Raw genomic sequence first — 21,268 nt, forward strand, 5'->3', positions numbered from 1 at the left:
GCTCTATTTTAAAAATAATTTGACCTTTTACATTTAGGGACTTATCTATTTGAGGCTTGTTATGACATATGTTGTGAAGTGCCCTTTTAGACTTTTGAGGTTGACGGGAGATGAGTAAGTAGAATAGAGAGTGAAGTCCAACCCAAGCTAACTGATAAGAGGAAAAGACTCAGGACTTTGAGATAGAAGCTACTTCAGACATTGTTAGGGACAGGAATGTCAATAGTTACCTGTAAGCTTGGGTTTGATCTGGGGACTGAAAGAAGCACTAAATAATAAACAAAAGGAGGTTTATTTAGCCCTAGCAGAGCCAGAATATGCAACAGCATACAGTGGCACTTTAGCTGCCCTAGACCCAACTATCTCTATCATGTCAAGTCAGCAAGGTAGGGTGAAGTGATACCTTGGTCTTCAGACATCAGTCATGTCAGAGGGACCCTAATTCCATGTGAGTGGGACTTTTTAACGTCCTTAGGTGATTAGAAAGATGCATCGAATGATGTAAAAGTATCTTTAAGGGAAAACTCATCCCTCTTTGGGGAGAAGAAGGAGTCCCAGTAGATATCAGTCCTGTCACAAAGGTGAATTCATCCAACTTCCTCGTTTTATAGATGAAGTTAAGTCAAGTTCCTTAAGTCATACAGGTAGTGGAAGAAGTGGGATTCCAACCCAGGCCCTCTGACCTTAAATCCCACAATTCCTCACTAAAACTTCCACCACAAGGTAATAAGGAAAAGAAGAAATATATCTCAGACACTAAAAACTCCTCAAAATTAAGAAAAAAATTAAAATAAAATAAAACTTAAAATTTTTTTTCTTTATTTTTCTTTATTTTTTGCAACATGGCTAATATGGAAATATAATTGATATGACTTTATATGTATAATGGGTATCATAGTGCTTACCTTCTCAGCGGGTGAATAAGAGGCTGGAGGAAGGGAGAGAATTTGGAACTCAAAATTTTTTAAAATGAATGTTAGACATTAAAAATTCATAATTTACCTGACTGGGGCAGGTTCAGAGAAGAAAATAAAGACAAGATAGTCCCTGATTATAGGAAAATATGTTATATACATGTTTATTTTATATATATATATATATATATACACACACATACATATATACATATACTTATATACACATATAGAGAAAGAGATAGACATACTTAAGTATTACTGGGTTTATCCCTATTCTCTTGGATTAATCATATCTTGATTTAAATTTTGAATGTCTATGAGTAGAACTTATTTTTCCTATGACAGGTTTAGGTTAAAAATATGGGCCCTTTATGTAATTTTATTCCTGAAATTTGTAAAGGAGAAGGGGAAAAACCTTTCTACCCCTGAAAACTGGTAAATAGAGGCAGGTAACTCTTTTTTGCGTAGATTAACAATACAAAGGAACCCCTGGCTGCCTGTGACAATCTCTGCCTCCTACCTCCCCACACCTCTACCCTAATCTTCCTCTGCTATTCATCTTCACTCTCATCAGATAAAGAACTCAGCACTGGGAAATCCTAAGGTGTTTCAGTACTAAAACTTTGCAGTCCAGTTACAGAGTAACTTTCTTCCCCCCAACCCCCATTCATTCCTCTTAGAAATCATGGGGCTGTTCAAACAGGGTAAAGTCCACTGAGGGCTCCAATGGAATCCACAAAGCAAAGGCCAGAGAGGGCATTAAGTGGAAACCCAGCCTAAAACTGAGGGCCTCTCCATTACAGGCTGGATCGTGGGCTCAGCTCCTCTGGCTTGTAGAGGCTGATGCCCCTGGCGATGAGGTCTCCGGTGGCAGCTTTTATGACAGAGCTCCCAGGCTGGTTCCTGTTGTCTGGCATCTTTCTGCCCGTGACTCTGCTGCTGTTCCTTCTCATTGCTTACTTCAGAATCAAATTGATGGAGCGTAAGTGAAATACTATTCCAAAGGAGGGGGTGGGGCGGTAAGGAGCTTTGCTCAGTGACGAGTGACACCAGGCCAAAGCAATTAGCCCAGCTTCTGCGAGGACTAAGGGAACCTATGGTACCTACTTTGATTCGCAATTACTTTGCATTAAGCCCGTTTTCAGAATAGCTAGAAATTTAATGGAGCAGATTTTCAGAGTTTTAGAACAGGAGTTTTCTTAACCTGTTTTATATCCTGGTCACCTTTTCAGAATAATTTTAAATGCCGTACATAGAGTTACAAGAGAAACCAAATTATATTGAAATGAAGAAAACTTTTTTTTTCCTGATCCATCATGTTCATGGACTCCCTGAAATCTATCCATAGTTCTCAGAACCTGGATTAAGAGCCCCTGTTTCAGAATATATCTCCTGAGGTAGAGGACTGTGGCAGGGATTTGTTAACTGCTGAGACAAAGAAAAACAGAAAAGACAGGCCACCAATCTCTAAACCTCCCAAGACAGAAGGGAATCTGTTGGTTTAAACACAAATCCTAGACAACCTAAGTTGCTTTTCGTTTAATCACAGGCATGTGTATTCCAGCACTGAAAATGAATATTTATCACACTGTAATTAAGGCTGTGACTGTGATTTGGTACATTAGTTAATATTAAATAATAATAATGATGATGATGATGATGATGATTATATTTATTTATTTATTTTGGCGAGGCAATTGGGGTTAAGTGACTTGCCCAGAGTCTCACAGCTAATGGGTGTTAGGTGTCTGAGGCTGGACGTGAACTCAGGTCCTCCTGAATCCAGGGCCGGTGCTCTATCCATTTCGCCACCTAGCTGCCCCAATGATGATGATAAAATGTAATAATGAAAAGTGCTGATTTATGACATCCCGGGACCTCAAGGGTCATCTAGTCCAACCCTTTGATTTTGCAAATGACAAAAAGCCTTAGTTCCAGGTAACCATTGAAAGCATTAGGGATGAAATCAACTCATCAGGCTGTCTGATTGAAGAGTTGGTGCTTTTTCCACCGTGACATAGTACTTCTAAAACAAGGGGTCTTAATCTTAGTTTGTGTCATGGACCTCCATTTTAAATGAATAAAATAAAATACATAGGATCGCAAAGGAAACCAATTATATTGAAATGAAGACGTCATTTTTTCATATCCAGGTTCATAGACTACCCTTAAATCTATTCATAGACTCCAGGGTAAAAAGCTCTGCTCTAAACCTTCGTAAACACAAACAGAATAGACATACACATATTATGATAAACATTTTGGTCATAATTTGCTATCCATCCAGAATTTAGGATTAGGAGGTATTCATTCTTAAAACTTCCTAAGATGTGGGCAATCTACCATTAAAGTGTTAAAAAAAATAATAACACTTCCCAAGTCTAAATGATATCTGCTAGTGAATAATTATATTTCCTTACCTGTCATAGGAATATAAGAATTGCCTTAATTACTTAATTCTATAGCATAAAATATAAACCTGAAATTCAAGACATCTCAAGAGATGAGTAACATAATTAAATCATAATTGAATATTACATTGAATATGCTCAAATATCTCCTTTGTCTTTCATCTTTATGTCTCATCTTCACAAATGATTGTCTTGTTGAGTAACCCATACAGATGCAACCAAACTGTGTATATTTGTGCTACCTCCCCCTCTTAGGCCACTTTGGGCATCTCTGTTCCCAAGACCATTCTGCTAGGTATTTAACCATCCGGCCATTATTTTCATTGGGCCCTGCAGAAGAACTGTGGAAAAAGGGAATAGAAAATAGAAAACACCAGTGGTTTCCCCCTCAGAACCCACCAAATCAATTTAATAGTCACACAGGGCAAACAGACTCATTTCTAAGTCTGTCTTTCAAAACTACTAAAATAGGAGCTATCAGTCATGTGTAGCCCAGTCTTCCTTGCATCTAGATGGCCCCAAGGAATGGTAAAAAGGATGAACATGTCACAGTCAATGACAATACTTTTATCTGTCCCATTTTTTTTTCCTCCAGCTGCCTCTTTGACTAGATTAAAAAAAAATACAAAAAACCCTCAGCCTCTCTAAAAACCTACCAAGCATTAAATAAGGCACACAACATGCCAATATAGCCTTATGGACTTCAAGGTCACTGATCTCTATGTGATGGTTAATATAGCTCAGCTAATTCAGTGTGACACTAGGGTATTGGGGCTGAGGCAGACAGATAAGCTCTGCATATGACATTGAATCTCGGTTTTTACATCTTCCCCTGAATCTGAGCAACATAACGGGAAAAAAACCCTGTAATATGAAATACCACCATAATGTTACTGTACTTTTACTTAGACAGCTACCTGTTATAACCTCTAAAAGCACAGTCCCTTCAGGATGCCCTGGATAATAGTAGGTATTGTGGGTTGCTGATGAGTGGGAAGGAAAGAATGAAGGAACGAAGGATTAAACACAACTATGAGCTAAGCATGGTGCTGAGCACGTGACAAATATTTTATTTTATCCTCGCAACCACCCTGGGAGTTAAATGCTATTACTATCTTCATTTTACACTTGGCAAAAATGAGGTAAAATGACCAGCTCAGGGTCACACAGCTAGTAAGTGTATGAGGTTAGATTTGAACTCTGGGCTTCCTAACTCCAAGCCCAGGGCTCTATACAAAGTGGACAGGAAGAGTACCACCTAGATGCCTCTAAATAAGGGCAGGAAAGGGATTGAAGGACTTGAATTACTGCAACCCAGGGAAAACACTGTCAAATCCTTTTCTTCTCACTTTTTAAGTGTCTTTGTATTTATTGGTTTTGTATGTATTTTGTGTAACACTGAACAAGTCACTTAACCCTGTTTGCCTCAGTTTCCTCATCTGTAAAATGAGCTGGAGAAGGAAATGGCAAACCACTCCAGTATCTTTGCCAAGAAAACTCCAAATAGGGTCACGGACAGTCAAACACCTGAGATGACTGAACAACAATAATTTATTTTTTATATACCTACACATGTGCATATTGTCTTGTCTGGATGAACTGTTAGCTTTCTGAGGGGAGGGAATTTTTTTTTTTTTTGCTTTTTTGCTGTATACCCAGCACCTAGCACAGTGCCTAGTAAATAATAAGTATTTATTAAATGCTTGTTGATTAACTGATTTGTAGAGTAACCAACCTAATTGATTCTTCTGCTTTTCCTGGGGGCTAACTATGCCTAAATTTCTATCTCTTTCTATCTACCAGACCTGAAGATAGACACTCTTCCTCTCATCTGGTTGGTACAATGCTACCTCTGGAGTGCCATGTCTCAGTTTTAAAAGAGGTGTCAGTGATCTGGGGGAGTGGGGATCCCTGGAGAGAGGACTGTGAAATGCAGATGACGCTGCTCTTGCTCCTGTACAAACCTGATGACTTTTTTCACTCACTCTCTTGGCAAAGAATACTGAAAGACCCCTCATGCCAGAGAGGGATCCAGGCTTAGGAGCTGAGACCTGTGCCCTGTGATATGCCTGGCCCCGGGGAAGAAACTTTTGCTCCTCAGGCTCATGGGGCCCTGGCGCACTTTGGAAATGTGAACTTCACAGGCAGGCAGTCAACTACTATTTATTAAGCACTTATTATGTGCCTTAGCACATTTTGCTAAGTTTAGGTATACAGTTCTAAGTAAAAACAAAGATAGTCCCCACCTTCAAGGAGCTTAGATTCTAATGGGGAAGATAATACATAAAAGGAAGCTGGAAAATGGGGTGAGGGATAAATAGTCAAGGGGCATAGTAGAGAAAGTCTAGAATTCAGCCTGGAAAGGAATGAGATAATGGCTAGCTTAGTTGCCCTCCTTAAATTAAAGCTCTGAGAGGAACCTTCCAATCAGAGGGAGTGGCTGGGGAAGAGGATTCCAGAGTGTGTGCATTCCAGCACAGGATTGAGGCTTCAAGATAAAGAACTGGCACATGACAGTGGCAGGGAAGCCAGAGGAGCGTCAAGTCAACGGAGTGGTGCATTTCTGGAATGGAGTTATCATAATCTTGACTAGCAGCACAGCAACATTTCAGATGAATGATGGCCAGAAATGCCACACGCTCGAAGCCATGTCTCCTCTTCTCTCTTTATTATATGGACCCAAGCAGTTTGTTGGCTTGTGGTGATTCACCTTGGGTGATTCAAACTTAAAAAACAAAACAAAACAAAACAAAACAAAACAAAACAAAACAAAACAAAACACAAACAATTGTCCCCAGATGATTTGTTATTTAGAACTCTTGACCTTTTATACTATGTCCCTTCCAAACCAGACTCTTTGTCCTTAACTTGTCTCACGCCTTCCTTTGCCTATACTTTTTAAATTATTGAAATATGCCAGCTCAAATGCCATTTCCCTCAGGAAGTCTTTCCTGCCCCCATGTTGGACTGGCATAACACTCTGTTTGCATTCCACTATGCCTTCAGTGAGGCAATATAGTATGATGGATAACACAGAGGTATTCTGATAAATGTTGAACAGCTGACTCTTCAGGAGGGGGGGAAGTACGAGTGTTACACTTTTAAATTTAATTTACATTATTAATATCTTCTCTATGGCTTCCTGAAGTCTAGAAATCAACTAAACAATAAATCGAGTGCTGATTTGTAGCATTTGCTGATTTCTGATGTGTAAATGCTCACACTAAACATTTAATAATCAGGCTCTGGCATTTGAGCAGGCTCCAGCATGCCACTGATACAGAGCCAGCCTTGAATAATAATAGCTAATGATAGTTAACATTTTTATAGTGCCTACTATGTGACTGGCACAATGCTAAGCACTTTGCAAATATTATATCTTTTGACTCCAAACAACTGTTAAGAGACAGGTGCTATTATCATGCCCTTTTTACAGATGAGGAAACTGAGGCAAACAGAGGTTAAGTGACTTGCCCAGGGTCACACAGCTAAGTATCTGAAGTCAAATTTGAACTCAGGACTTCCTGACTCCAGGCCTGGTGCTGTATCCACTGGGCCACATAGCATCATGCCTTAGAGCCAAGAAGACGTAGGTTTAATGCCTGCCTCTTACACATACTGGCTTATGACTCTCAATGCTCTAGGCCACTCTCCAAGACAGGGGCTCTTAATCTTTTTTTGTGTCCTGTACCCCTTCGGTAATCTGGTGAAACCTATGAACCCCTTTTCAAAATGTTTTAAAATGTATAAAATACATGAAATGACAATGAAAACAAATCATATTGAAATTGAATTATCAAAACAAACAAAAAAAAAACCTGTTCTAAGATTGTAGAGAAGGTGAATGAGTAGAGGGAATTTCCCCATCCTAGAGATTCCTTATACTAATGAAATCACAGGTCTAGTTCCTAACTCATGCACTGTGTTCAGTTTTGTATTATATATATTTCTGTCTATGTGTTATATTCCACTAATGACTATGGCACTATCTCCTTGCATTTCCTCTAGAATCTGGCACAGGGCCTTTGCCCATTGTAAGTACTCAGTGAATGGCTAATCAATTTTGTAGAACTCAAGATGAGTGACATAGTACTCAGGAAGTAACTTTTTCCTCCTTAAAGCATCCTGTCCTCTTTTCTACTATCTTCATTTTTGTTTCTTAGGAGTCATTGGATCCCTTTGGGTTTCTCCATCTCTACTTGTTAACTGAGACTTGTGAACATTCTGGTCAACTCAAGCTCAGCGGCCTAAAATATCCCCTCCTCCTGCTCTAGATTTATGATTTAGCCAGAAGTTCATAAAATGAGAGACCCCAATTGTTTGAGTAAAATAGCTATTTTTTTGTACTTTGCAGCCAAGTATATCTCCCCAACCTAAAGTCCCCTTCTGCCTGGAATCACCAGGACTAGGGTTTCATTTTGCCTGTGGAAAGTAACTTTAGCATTATAGCACCAGAAAAGGGGCATCTGATAAAACCGATAGAGGCAGAGAACCTTCTCCAGTGTAGGGCTTCGGTCCCTTAGATCCCAAGTAAAAGAGACTATCATAGTGGCCTCATTTCCTCCATCTTGAATCCATTCGAGCTAAAGCTAAGCACTCACTCAGTAGGGCCCTTCAGAAAGCTGAAGTGTACCCTTGGGACTGAGTGATCCTCTATTCTATTACTGTTTGGCATCTTCTCTCTCTCTCTACCGCCCCATAAACCCACACAACTGTAATGTGATGAAATGAAGATGCTAGCATCGTAGATCTAAAGCAGGAAGGGATATTCCAGGCCGCTGAGCCCAAGTTGACCAGAATGTGTATACTTGGGTGCCTATAGTTTCTTATTAGTGAGCAACTAGGTGGCACAGTGAATAGACCACTGGGCCTGTAGCCAGGAAGATCCTAGTTCCAGTCTGGCCTCAAACTAGCTATGCGACCCTGGGCAAATCATTTAACCCTGTTTGCCTATATTTCCTCATCCGTAAAACGAGCTGAAGAAGGAAATGGCAAACCACTCCAGTATCTTTGCCAAGAAAACAGGGTCACAAAGAGTTGGACACCAGTGAAATGACTGAACAACAGATGTGTTAGGAACTGTGCTAAGTGTTGGGACTACAGAGAAATAGCACCATTCCTTTCCTTCAAGGAGTTTCCATTCTACAAAGACCACCTGTTGGGGATGCAGCACAGAGGTTTATTTCTGATTTAGGGGTTGGGCTAGGAGATCTTTAGGGTCCCTTCCAATTTTGAGATTTTGTGGTTCTAAGGTGTTGCGCTCATTCTCCCAATGCAAAACGAGCCCTAAGAGTCCTGACCAAATTCTTATAAGCAACATCCTTATAGATGACACAATATTGTATTAAAAACACTAGAATAAGCTGATGTCCACTATCTGTGTAAGTCTAGGCTTTACCCCTTTGCTTCTTGCATTAGTGCAAGAAACTTAATCTCTGAACCTTAATCTCTTCATACGTATGATGAAGGGGTTGGACAAGATCGCCTCTGAGGACCCTTCCAGATCCACACCTACGAGCCCATTAATATAGTGAAATCGGCTGATGGGAAGGCCTTTGAAAACTCACCACTGGCTTGTGGTGTGTTAGCAAATGAGATAAGAGGTATGAGTAGGTATGAGTGTAAAGTACTCTGCAATTAGCAGGTAGTCTGTCCGTAAGCCGGGCGACAGCTAGCTCTTCCTTCATCTGAAGGCTCTAGAAGAATACAAAGCCATAACCACCATTTGCTCTGTGGTCCTTTTCCCTAAAGGCAAGCAATAACAGTCTCTTCAGTCTCAGGGCAAATGAGATCATTCAGCCTAAAATAAAATATCACCAGTTTGTATCTCTATATAGCACCTTCCATTTCAGGATCTCAAGCAGATGGTCAAAAGTTATCTCGTTAATCTTCAAAATAGGGTTGTGACAAGTGCAATCATCCCCTTCTTTTCACTGAAAAGAGAGTGCCATAGACAGACTAGCTGGCTTGTCCAAGAAGTCGATAGCCTTGGGTGGGGGCACAGAACACAGAAGCTCTGAATTCTAACTGGGGAACAGCCTGCCTCACTCAGCCTATATATGTCCAAGTCCATTGGACCAGAGAGGCAAAACATTTGAAGATCTGATGGAAAGCATGTGAAGGCAATATAATTATTCAGCATTAATCCCACCATGTCAAATCTTAGGAGGTAATGGGGCATGTAAATTTAATTAGGATGCAGAGAACATTTGATTTCTTTTTAGAGAGTTAGAAAGCAAATTCTTCGACTTTCTGGGTTTGTCACTCTGTTGTTCCCATTCATCTACCTTGCAGAGTAGAATGGCTCCTGGGTTTTCAATACTGAGAGCCTGAAAAGTCTCCATGAACCAAGCCTTCCCACCAACAAATGCAAAAGCCATATTTGGTCGGCCACTCTTTCTAATGTTCCCAAGATTCTTGTTACCTCCACCTTGATGTCACCCCTATCCCAGAATATCTAAGAGCTTGATTTTAGAAAAATCAAAACACTTGCTTTCAAGGTTACTAATGATTCAAAAAAGTCCACAGTTGGTAATCATCATCAAAGTGTGAGTATGGCACTGTGTTCTGTATTGAATTAGGTTATTACCTTCAGCAATTTACTCTCTAAAACAGACAACACTGCTATAGACATATATGAATAAGTGATTTGTCACTCATCTACATGAATAAATATTAAATTTCATCAATGGAACAAGGCATGAACAAATGCAAAATTAAAACTAATATTGAATAAGCATTTCCATGCAGTGTGCTATGCTGAAAGCTGTGGGACAGCTGGTTAAGGATTGTTGTTTTTCAGTCGTGTCCAACTCTTCCTGACCTCATTTGGGGTTTTCTTGGCAAAGATACTAGAGCACTTTGCCATTTCCTTCTCTAGTTAATTTTACAGATGAAGAACTGAGGCAAACAGGGTTAAGTAGCTTGCCCAGGGTCACACAGCTAGTAAGTGTCTGAAGTTCAATTTGAACTCCGGTCTTCCTGACTCTAGGCCCAGTGCTCTAGCTACTGTGCCACCTACCTGCCCAGTGTTAGAAGTACAATATTATAAAAGCCCTCTGACTTGGATGACATATAAATAAACACAACTTGCTGTCATAGTAGCTGAGAATCATTAACTCCTGACACTGTGCAACTTAATGGGAATCCGGTTTTTAAAGGGGGAATGTGTCAACCTATTTCCTAAATAGCATGCGGTTTCATAACAAGTATTCCTCTAATGATGAGACGTCCAAGATAAGGACCAAATTCTGAATAATACAGGCCTAGCAACCAAAAATGGAGACACATGATTTATTCCATGGTAGTGTCACCATGAAATCCAAATGAGCACATTCAGAATTTGGTTTCAAGGCCCTTTATCAACCTATTTGATTTAATCCATTTCCTCATGTTCCCCCTTATGATCTTATTCTTTGTCCTCACTGTGACTTCCATCCTTTAGTGCTTTCATAGGTCATCAGCCTTGTTCTGGCTTCACTTTCCTTCTTTCTCAATCTTGACCCCATGCTTACCCGATTCAATCATCTACTGTTTTCTACACATGAATTTCTTGCCCCTTTGTCCTTTTGCTACTCAAGTCTTGCTAGATCTACCTTATCTCCTCATACTTTTCCACTGTTGAGCAGTGATATAAGAAGTCATAACTGTCCTGATAAGGCTTACTACAAGTATATCTTACCTCTGGTCCCTCACAGCACACAAATTGGTCTTTTTATTCTCCTTTAATTCATTATTACATTTCCCATATGGTCTGTTTTCTTAAGCTTCCCACATCATCTTTCCAACATCTCCTACTCAGCATAGGACCTTACTTCATACCTTACTTAGAAGCCATTTCCTTTTGTTTCCTAGTTTACAGACCAAAATCCCTGTACTCTCCTTTTTTCTCCAGTTTCTGATCAAGAGGTATTTCTGATCCTATTACCTTCTGTCACCTTTCTAATCATATTCCTCCACTAAATTTTAGTCTTTCCCTATTAGATGCTTTTCTGCCGCCTAAAAACATACCTAGAGGCAGTGAGGTAGCTCGGCAGATTAAAGAGCAGGATCTCAAGTCAGGAACACCTGAGTCAAAATCTAATCTCAGAAACCAGCTGTCTGACACTGGGCAAGTCACTTAACTTCTGTCTGCTTCAGTTTCCTCATCTATAAAACAGCACCTTCCTAATGCTCTCAAGATCCCTAAACCTGTAGTGGACTGTCACCTCTGGCCTAGGAACCTCTAAGATCTTAATTTTAAAAAAAAATCAAAACACCTGCTTTAAAGGTTAGTAAAGAATCAAAGGTAGAGCCATGATGGTGTAGTAGAGTCCTTCCAATATTACCCTCTAAACAACTTTAAAATAACTCCTCAAATCCAATTATGGAGCGGCAGAGGTGACAAAAGGTCAGAGTGAGTTCTTCCAGCTCAAGACAACTTAGAGTTTGGAAAGAGAGATCTGTGACATGGGAGTGGAGGCTGGCCTGAAGCCCACCTGGATGAAGCGTCAGTGGTAGGACGAGGTAGTGGTGACAGAAGCACCAGCAGCTTCAGGAGCTCCCAAGCCAGAGATGGTAAAGGGACCTGGCAAGCGGTCAGAAAGAGACTACAGGGGACCGCTGGGCTAGCACTGGACACAAAACCAAATGCTGTTTGGCAACTCTGTTGTTTATACCCACTTATGAATTATAGTTCAAGGGCAGCGAGGAGCATTTTCAGTCAAAAAGAACTGGTAGTCCTAAGGGGCAACTGTTTGGCAGCTTCATTGTCCATACCCATTTCTGGGTCAGAGTTCAAGGACAGGGAGGAGCACTTTCAGTCAAGAGGGAGTGAAAGCTCTGGGGAGAAATAGCAATTCTGGTCACAAGGGAGGATGGACTTTGAAGGGCAGTATCAATTGAAGTCTCAAGGGATCAGGGGCCCTTCCTGGATACAGACCAGAGTGCAGACCAGGAGAGTACTGACTATACCTCTCCTCAGATCATACAACTTTGGAAGCACTGAAAACTCTCAACCCCCAGAACTAGCTCTGAAAACAGCAGTGAGAAAAAAGTCTGAAGCTTTAGACAGTGCCCTTCCACCTCACACACAGGGAGCAGAGCCCAATATTAGCATAAAGTTCAAAACAAAGAAATAGGGTAGAAAAATGAAATAACAACAAAAAAAGAACCTGATCGTAAAAAGCAACTATGGTGACAGGGAAGAACAAGACACAAACTCAGAAGAAGACAGTAAAGTAAAAACAGGTATAAGCAAAGCCTCAAAAGGGAAAAAAATGTGAATTGGACATAAGCTCAACAAGAATCCTTGGAAGAGCTAAAAATTATTTTTTTAAAATCACATAAGGGTAGTAGAGGAAAAATTAAATAAAGCAATGAAAGCAAAGGAAGAAAATTATGAAAAGACAATTAACAACTTAGTAAAAGAGGCACAAAAAATACTGAAGAAAATAACACCTTAAAAAGCAGAATTGGCTAAATGGAAATAGAGCCACACAATCTCACTGAAGAAAATAACTCCTGAAAAATTAAAATTGTCAGGGGCAGCTAGGTGGTGCAGTGGATAGAGTACTGGCACTGGAGTCAAGAGGACCTGAGTTCAAATCCAGCCTCAGACACATGATATTCACTAGCTGCGTGAGCCTGAGCAAGTCACTAAACCCCGATTGCCTCACAAAAAAAAAAAATAGAACTGTCCTGAATTGTTCTTTCTTAATTGATATCTCCATTTTGTCTCTCCCTCTTCAAACATCAACCATACATTGCAAAATTAATATTCCTTTTCTCTAATTTCCTTGTTTGCAAAAGAAATGTCATTTAAAACCCAAAACAAAACACATAACTATGCACCTAATATGACCAAATCATTTATACCATTTGTAGTAGGAACATTTTGTTTTTAACACTTGGAATGGTAAGAATTAAATATTACCACAACTACTTAAAAATTCTTTTGAGTTTGTATGACTATTATGGATTTTTGAATAAAATTTGTTTCCATCATCTACCATAATGATTTTCTAAAAGAAAATGATAACGGAAATTTCTGTAGTAGTATATACTATAATACATATATATACACATAATGTGTGTACATATATGTATATGTGTGTATATAGTTTGCATATAGTACATATTACATGTTATATATCACATTATATAGATACACATATTACATAAGTACACATTACATGTTATACACACAGTGAATTATATTCACATAGTATATCGCATATGTGCACATTATATATATGCTACATGTATGTATATACACCTGGTCTCCAGGTTAACCCCATCTCCTGCCTTAGAGGAAGCGGAGTAAACCCATTCCTTCAGATATCCCAAATCTGGCTCCTCATCTGAACAACCCAAGTCTCTGAGTCCAACTACCCACCCTAAGGCCAACCCCTATGGAGAAAATCACAGAAATCCACAATAAATTTATGTTACATAACCTCAACTGGGTCTGCACTGCTGAAAGACAATCCTTCTATATTTCCCTAATTAACTTACCATCCTGCTCACAACAGGAGGTCTTATAAATCTTTTCATCCATCCTCAAACTTCTCATGTCTCCCCTTTCCCGAACCCTGTCAGCTGAGAACTTTGCCTCATGTTTTATTGAAAAAAACTGAGGCCATTCATCCCCACCTCCTTCATCTCATATCTCCCAGGTCCCTTCTGCCACTACCTCCTCTTTCACCCCTGCCTCAAATGATGAGATGGCCCTTCTCCTTGCCAAGGCAAACCCCTGTACATGTACCATGGACATCTTAAAGTCAGCATGTTTAAAACTGTCTAACCTGAACTAACTGAACTTGTTATCTTTTCCCCAAAACTCTCCCCTTTTCCTAACTTCCTTATTACTATTGAAGACACTGTTTTTCCAGTAACCCAGGCCAAGGCATGTTGATTTTCTCTTTATGTGTATATATACACATGCATATACACATATGTTGACACATACACATATATGTATATACACGTTCAACCTATACATATACATATACACATATGTGTACATATATACATATATAGTATACTATAGAATAGTATCTAGTACTATAATACAATATACTACATTGACTAGGTATATATGCTAATACAGTAAACACTATATTGATATTAAATATAAAATAGACTATGTAGAACATATACAAGATTGCACATACTCTCTTGTATAGCTTTCTAATTATATGTCATGCATATAAGTCATGTTTTCATGACAAAGTTCTCCAAAAGCAGAGACTTCTCCTGTCTCCGTGATAGCATCTATCTAGCACAAGACTGGTTGGTTGTAAAATGACTATGACATAAAGATTTGTTGACATCTTTAGACTTTGTCTGGCTTGTTATCTTGTCCCTATACATCCCATTCCATTTCCTACCCTTGTGCCTTTCCCTAAGTTGCCTAGACTTTGAATTCCTTTGCACTTATACTTTCGGTTTGTGCTGCACCATTTTATAATTCCATATCTGTTGCCTTGGAATCCATCAGTCATTCAATAAACATTTATTAAGTGCCTCCTATGTACCAGACACTATGTTAAGTTCTAAGAATAAACTCCCCAAAACACAGAATGCCAGAGATGGAAGAATCTTTAAAGATACTGTTGAATTTCCTCATTTTAATAGTGAAAGAACAAAAAACCCTAAGATTAAATGATTAATTAGGCTGGTTTTCTCATCTTTAAGTTCAAAGCTCTTTTCACTTCTCCAGCCACTTCATTCAATCAGTCACCAATCAACATAGATTTAGGGGGCATCTAGGTGGCACAGTGGATAGAGCTCTAGTCTTGGAGTCAGGAAGACCTGAATTCAAATCTAGCCTCAGACACTTGACACGTACTAGCTGTGTGACCCTGGGCAAGTCACTTAAAGCCAATTGCCTAAGCAAAAAAATAAATAAAAATCATAGATTTAAAGCTGGACAGGACCTGAGGGAAGGGCTGTCTTCTTATTTAATCTTTCATGTAGCTTAGCCCCTTGTTGAGTAGAAACAAAATTATTAGGTTGAAATGAATTGGACAACCTCTGTGTCCTAATAGATTATAACGAAGACGGAAGAAAGGGAGTGATTCTATACCTTGCCTGAAGATGAATACATTTTAATCTGCTAATGAGAAGATGAGATTCTACAGTGAGGTGCTTTTTCTGACATTGTGATTTACAAAGAGCCTTTATGTTTGGAAATTAACATTTTTATGCTGCATTCCTCTTTTCTCCTTTTTTAGTCCCCATTGTCTAGATTGGTGATTTCATGTACAGACCAAGAAGGCTTCAGGCCTCTTCTTGTATTTATAAAATCAATGAACCATAGAATGTCAAAGAGAGCAGGAAGAGATGTTAAACTTTATCCTTGGAGTCACCCTCAACTGTTTCCTCTCTGCTATCTCTCATTCTTTGTCCTGCCCAACCCCACTTCCATCAATTGCCAACCCTTGTAGATCTTACTTCTACAACACCTATATCCCCTTTCTCTTCATTTATGCAAATTCTACCCCAGTTCTAGCCTCCATCACCTTTCTTCAAAAAAAAAAAATTGTAAGTATTCACAATATCACTGCCCCCTTTGATCAAAACAAAACATAAACAGAAAAACTAAAACCCTCATCATAAACATGCATAGCCCAGCAAAATAATATTGACCATGCCTGAAAATATACATCTTTTTCTGTTTTAAGTTCATCACTTCTCTAGCAGGAGGTAAGTAGCGTATTTCATCTTGAGTCTTCTGAACTTGTGGACTTATCATTACATTAATCAGGGCTCTAAAATCTTTCAAAATTGTTTTTTCTTTCTAATGTTGTCATTGTATAAATTGTTCTCCAGGTTCAACTCACTTTGTTCTGTATCAGTTCACATAGAAATTAGAGATCTCTTTTTCCTTCTGAAACTGTTCATTTCATTTTAATTATGGCACAATAATTTTCCATTACATTCATTTACTATTAATATTTCTATAGCATATATGGAGTGTGTGTATGTGATCCTGTGTGATCCTGGACAAGTCACTCAATCTCTGTTTGCCTTAATCTATTGGAGAAAGATATGGCAAACCACTTCAGTATCTCTGCTAAGAAAATCCCATGGACAGTATGGTCCACAGGGTCATGAAGAGTTGGACACAAGTGAATGAATAAACAACAGAATAGTATGTATATGTATGTGGATATGTGCATATACACACATACATGTATATATTTGCACATACATGTATATATACACATATATAGGTATGACTATGTATGTATGTATATATGTGTGTGTATACACACATATTTAGGAATGAATATTCTTAAAAATTAAGTCTGATTATATTACTTCTCTTCTTTTTTATGTAAATAATATTTTATTTTTTTTCCAATTAGATGTAAAGATAGTTTTCAGTGTTCATTTTTTGTAAGATTTTGAGTTCAAAAATTTTCCCTTCCTCTTTCTCCTCTCCCTTCCCCAAGACAGCAAGCAATCTGGTAAAGGTTATACACATGCAATCATGTTAAACATATTTCCACATTAGCCATGTTGTAAAAGAAGAAACAGAACAAAAGGAAAAAATATTTCTTTTCTTCTTAAGAAGCTCCAATAGTTCCCATTTGCCTCTAGGATAAAATACAAACTCCTCTACTTTGCATGTAAAGTCCTTCCCAATATGACTCCAGCCTGCCTTTCCTGGTTTAATGAACATTAGTTCCCTTTCTGTATTCTACATTCTAGCCAAATTAACCCTATTTGCAGTTTCCTGGATGCAACACTACCTCCCACCCCTTTGCCTTTGAAAAGACTTTACATTTTGCTGAGTATAATATCATTGCTTTATAAATGATTGATTAACCAGATGCCTTTGACCCTGTTTTTCCATTTCATCCTTAGCTCTCTCTTCCAGATTGTCTCATTTCTTTGGACAGTCTCCCTAATATCTGCCATTTGTTTCCTACCCCCTTATTCAGTGTTTACTTTAGATGGTTCTTCTTGCACTAAGCCTTTCTTTATTAAACCAGATCAGGAAAAAATTAACCATCTTTAAAAAACAAAAACAAACTTGAGCCTTCAAAAAATTGTCCTCCAAACTTCACCCTATTAGAATCTCTTTTTTTAAAAAAAAGCCATTTATTTATGTTTTTCAGTAGTTTCAGCAATTCTCTTCTTTATCTGTAGACTGTTGAAGGGCGGAACAACTCTGTCCTGAGCCTGGACTGTAGGATTAACCTAAAGCTATTTAATATTCTCTGATAAAGGTGAAATGCATTTGAGGAGGTGAATAGTGAGGAAAGTTGTGATGGATGCCTTGAGATGACAAAAGGGCTTGGAGGAGATAACAGTTTCAATATAGTTTGTGATGACCCAACTAAACCAAAGGATAAAGGACTTGAACCCAGTATAAAATGATTAAGGGGCTCTTTGAGGGTTAAAAGAGAAGGGAAACTTGGCTTTGAACAAATGCAGCGTGCACAGACAGTATTAAATATCATTTGGTGAAGCAAAGAATTTTAACAAACACAAAATGCAATTAGCAGACAGCAATTCTTTTGTCTTTGGTAATCTCATCAAGCCCATTCTTTAGAAATGTGACTAATTTCTTTTGGGAAAAGATGGGGAGGGAATGAGGAGAGTAGGGAAAGAGAGACATACCAATTTGTCCATTTCAGCATCCTAAGGATGCATAATAAGCCTGAGCATGCTCTGGAGACCCAGGCATTGGCATAATTCGGACCTGGAACTTCGGGGCCAGCAATGTCTGGATTCTACCTGCTTAGTCATTAACAGCTCAAGTCTGTCAATCAGCCAGCACGTTCTGTTCTCTCCAAGGTAACAATGGCTATTCCCTCTCTACAGTTAATGCAGAAGAGGCCCAGGCTTCTGATCCCCGAGACATTAACCAAGATGACTATCTCCAGTACCAGAGACTGAAGAAGCAATATGACGGTCAGAGATCAGCCACAAAAACAAAATGAGTTTAAAGGGATACATGCTGGGCTGGCAGATAACCAGCAACACATTGCTCACATATAGGTATATAAAACAAAACCTCAAGGTTAACAAAATGGTAAGAGGTTTGTCCTGTATGCTATCCAGCACATAAATAGTAACTGTCATCTGTAGGGCCTCATCACTTCATTTTACCTTCTGTGAGATGCAGCTAAACAACAGTTTTTCTGATTCACCGTCAACAGTGGTTTACTAAAATACAGTGTGAATTTTTAACAAGAATTCTCCCCCTTTCTTCAATACTTGGCTTCAGAGAAGAAAACATCGAATAAGTCTATTTGAGTTTGGTGGTTTTATAACTTCCGGGGGCAAGTGTAATTATATACAGTATTTACAGAATACCATTCATGCTGGAGAGTCTCAATGGTGTGGTTTAAAAAAAAACATACACACATCTTTGAATTAATATTTACATAATCTAAAAGAAGCACAAGATACTACTTCGATTTTACATGTGGAGAAAACGTGGCAGCGAGATCAAATGTCTTGCAAAACATGAGGTCAGAAAGAGCTCCTTGAACAACCCCATCCAAGGCCAGACCTGGTGCTTCCTCTCCTGTGTTCAACTTCTGTCACATAATATCTATCTCCTTCAATAGTATTATTACAGTCTTCCTCCATGTATTCCTTCCTTTGTGTGATTTTATAAATTAGAACAACAAAGTGAAAAAATAAAGCAATTCCTCAAAACAAATGAAATTTCTCAACAATGAATGGATCACTTTGGTTAACTACAGTCTCCAGTGTGTGGTAATCCAACCCAAAATCACAGAATCCTAAATTTGGGGGGGTGGCGAACCTTAGAGGTTATCATGTTCTGAGGATTGGTGGTGAAAAGGCAGTAGGACACTCTCAATATCCATGAGAGGAAAACAAATTTAAAGCTTTGCTTCTTAAATAGAAAACCTGGAAAGTACATTCTGAATATGGCAGCAAAAGAGTGACTAGCATATAATAGGTTTTTAATAGGATGGGTTAGTTGAATTTGTTGAATTGAAAACTTTTCACAATTTTTCTAATTACCATAGAATAGATTTTTTTTTATGCTGCCATTAAGTGTCAATCTCAACACAAACCAAGCTCTGTCCAATGAATCATTCATTAGACTGGTTGGGAAAGTCATTTACATTTCTGAAATGGTTTTCAGTGACATGGGTCACAAGGGTTTTGGGTCCCAGGATGATGGTAATTTTACAAAAGAGAGGAAATATTATTTTTAAAAGGCATCTCTAGCTTCACTATAGACCAACAGCATCTGATGGAGTCATAGAATTTTAGAGCAGGAAGGGGATTGAAGAGTATTTAATCACATGATATGCTTTTTTCCTCTGGTGCATTCTTCAAATATATCCAGTGAGCTATTAGTCCCCATTTTCAATTCTTGCATAATATAAAACTCACTGTTAAACTGGAGAGACTAATTTCTGTGTTTTATTAATGCTGGGTTACAATGAAAATGTCTACTGGGGCTTTCAGACTGGGGTTATTTAGAATAACAGTGTTTACGCCATATGGAAGGAATAGCAACATTCTTTCAGTTCTGGGAAAGATCTCATTTTAGCCCCTGGTGGAAATCAGCTTATTTAAAAATGCTTCCGTTAACAGAAGGCAAGGAAGATAGCGTCTTATTCCTATTCCTAGCAGCTGCCAGCCAAACCTGTAGCTCAGCCATTGGTGTTACTATATTTCCAATATAAATTATAACCATGGAAGTCCATTCCTTAACTTTGTTATATCGATATCAAATTGCTACCTCTGGGCAAGAAAAATATGTTAAGGTCCACCTCAGCCACTGGGATGAGGCAGAAGTCTTTTAAATGTATTTTCCCAGCAATAGGCTCAACAATATGGTTTCAAATGACATCTGGCTTTTTTTTGTTGTTGTTCATGCTGAACAATGTTTAACAGTAAAACAATTCCTACTGAAATCAGTGCATAAATATTTTATTGTTGCAGAACCATAAGCAGCAAAATGCCAGTTTTTCAATGAAAAGCAAATAAGTCTAAAGGGTTCCATTGTTATCTCTATTTGTAATCATCATGTGCAATTATGCAAAACAGTAAGGGACCATATTGAAGAAATTATTGGAGGAAGGGAGCAGTTACACATACATTTCTGTAGCCTCTGATGTTCATAGTTCTTATGTTCTCTGGATGAAGTGATGAGGTCACACAACGCGCTTTCCAAATTCTCAAGTTACTGTTTTAAGATTTATAAAAATGACTTGGGGTAACCTGGAAAAAGTCCCATGAATTTTAGGCTTATCAGCATCACCAAGAGAGACTGTTTATTTCTTGATAAATTAAATTAGAGCAGTCTCCTCCACATTCCATGGTGTTGATATTTCCTATCATGGTGGTTATGGCTATGCCAAGAATGTCACTTGCCTCCTGTCTTGCTCTTTTCTCTGACTACCAATTGGTCGGGGAATAATAGAACTTTCTTTTATGCATTCTCTCTCACTGGGTCCATCTATTGGTCCACTCTTCACTAGATGCCCTTTCTCCTTGTTGCCATCCAAGTGATGGCCAATTTACACTTTTTAAAGATTCATATTGTCTTCTTAATATTCTATAGATCATTCCAAGCTCTTTAGACTGTACTTCAAAGCCCTTTTCCACAGTGTCAAAAGCTACCAATTGTCCCAACTAATTCTCTCCAAATTTTGGCTAACACTCCTTTGGCTAACAACTTCTGAAATGCAGGTCAGATGTTTTAGTCAATGAATCAATCAAGTATTTTTTAAAATAAATTTTTGTTGATATATTTGATTTTTATATTGCCTAAATTTACCCTCCTAAATGTATCCATTTCCCAGAGAACCATTTCATATGACTAAAAAACTTTTTAAAGAAAAAGGAGGAAGAAGAGACAAAGTAAGCAAAACTGATCAATACATTTTTAAAAAATTGAAAATGTATGTTGAGTTCCATACCTGTGGACTTCCCACCTCTGCAAAGGGATGGGAG

The 21,268-nt window shown here is 38.5% G+C and overlaps 1 protein-coding gene across 1 annotated transcript; it reads left to right on the plus strand.

The window, feature by feature from the left end:
* The first annotated feature begins 1,710 nt into the window (after nt 1–1,710).
* Nucleotides 1,711–18,983, plus strand: SMLR1 (small leucine rich protein 1). The gene is made up of 2 exons (XM_027848532.1): nt 1,711–1,899; nt 18,146–18,983. The coding sequence occupies exons 1-2, from the start codon at nt 1,761–1,763 to the stop codon at nt 18,262–18,264; spliced, it is 258 nt and encodes an 85-aa protein (XP_027704333.1). The 5' UTR covers nt 1,711–1,760; the 3' UTR covers nt 18,265–18,983.
* Nucleotides 18,984–21,268: the final 2,285 nt, after the last annotated feature.

Source organism: Vombatus ursinus, unplaced genomic scaffold, assembly GCF_900497805.2.
Source record: "Vombatus ursinus unplaced genomic scaffold, bare-nosed wombat genome assembly UNPS02006779.1, whole genome shotgun sequence".
Taxonomy (NCBI): domain Eukaryota; kingdom Metazoa; phylum Chordata; class Mammalia; order Diprotodontia; family Vombatidae; genus Vombatus; species Vombatus ursinus.

Excerpts from the sequence above, each read along its gene's own strand:
- SMLR1 (XM_027848532.1), top strand. The coding sequence starts at position 1,761 with ATGCCCCTGGCGATGAGGTCTCCGGTGGCAGCTTTTATGACAGAGCTC. Across the intron at positions 1,900-18,145 it reads CAGAATCAAATTGATGGAGC|TTAATGCAGAAGAGGCCCAG; the intron begins GTAAGTGAAATA and ends CCCTCTCTACAG.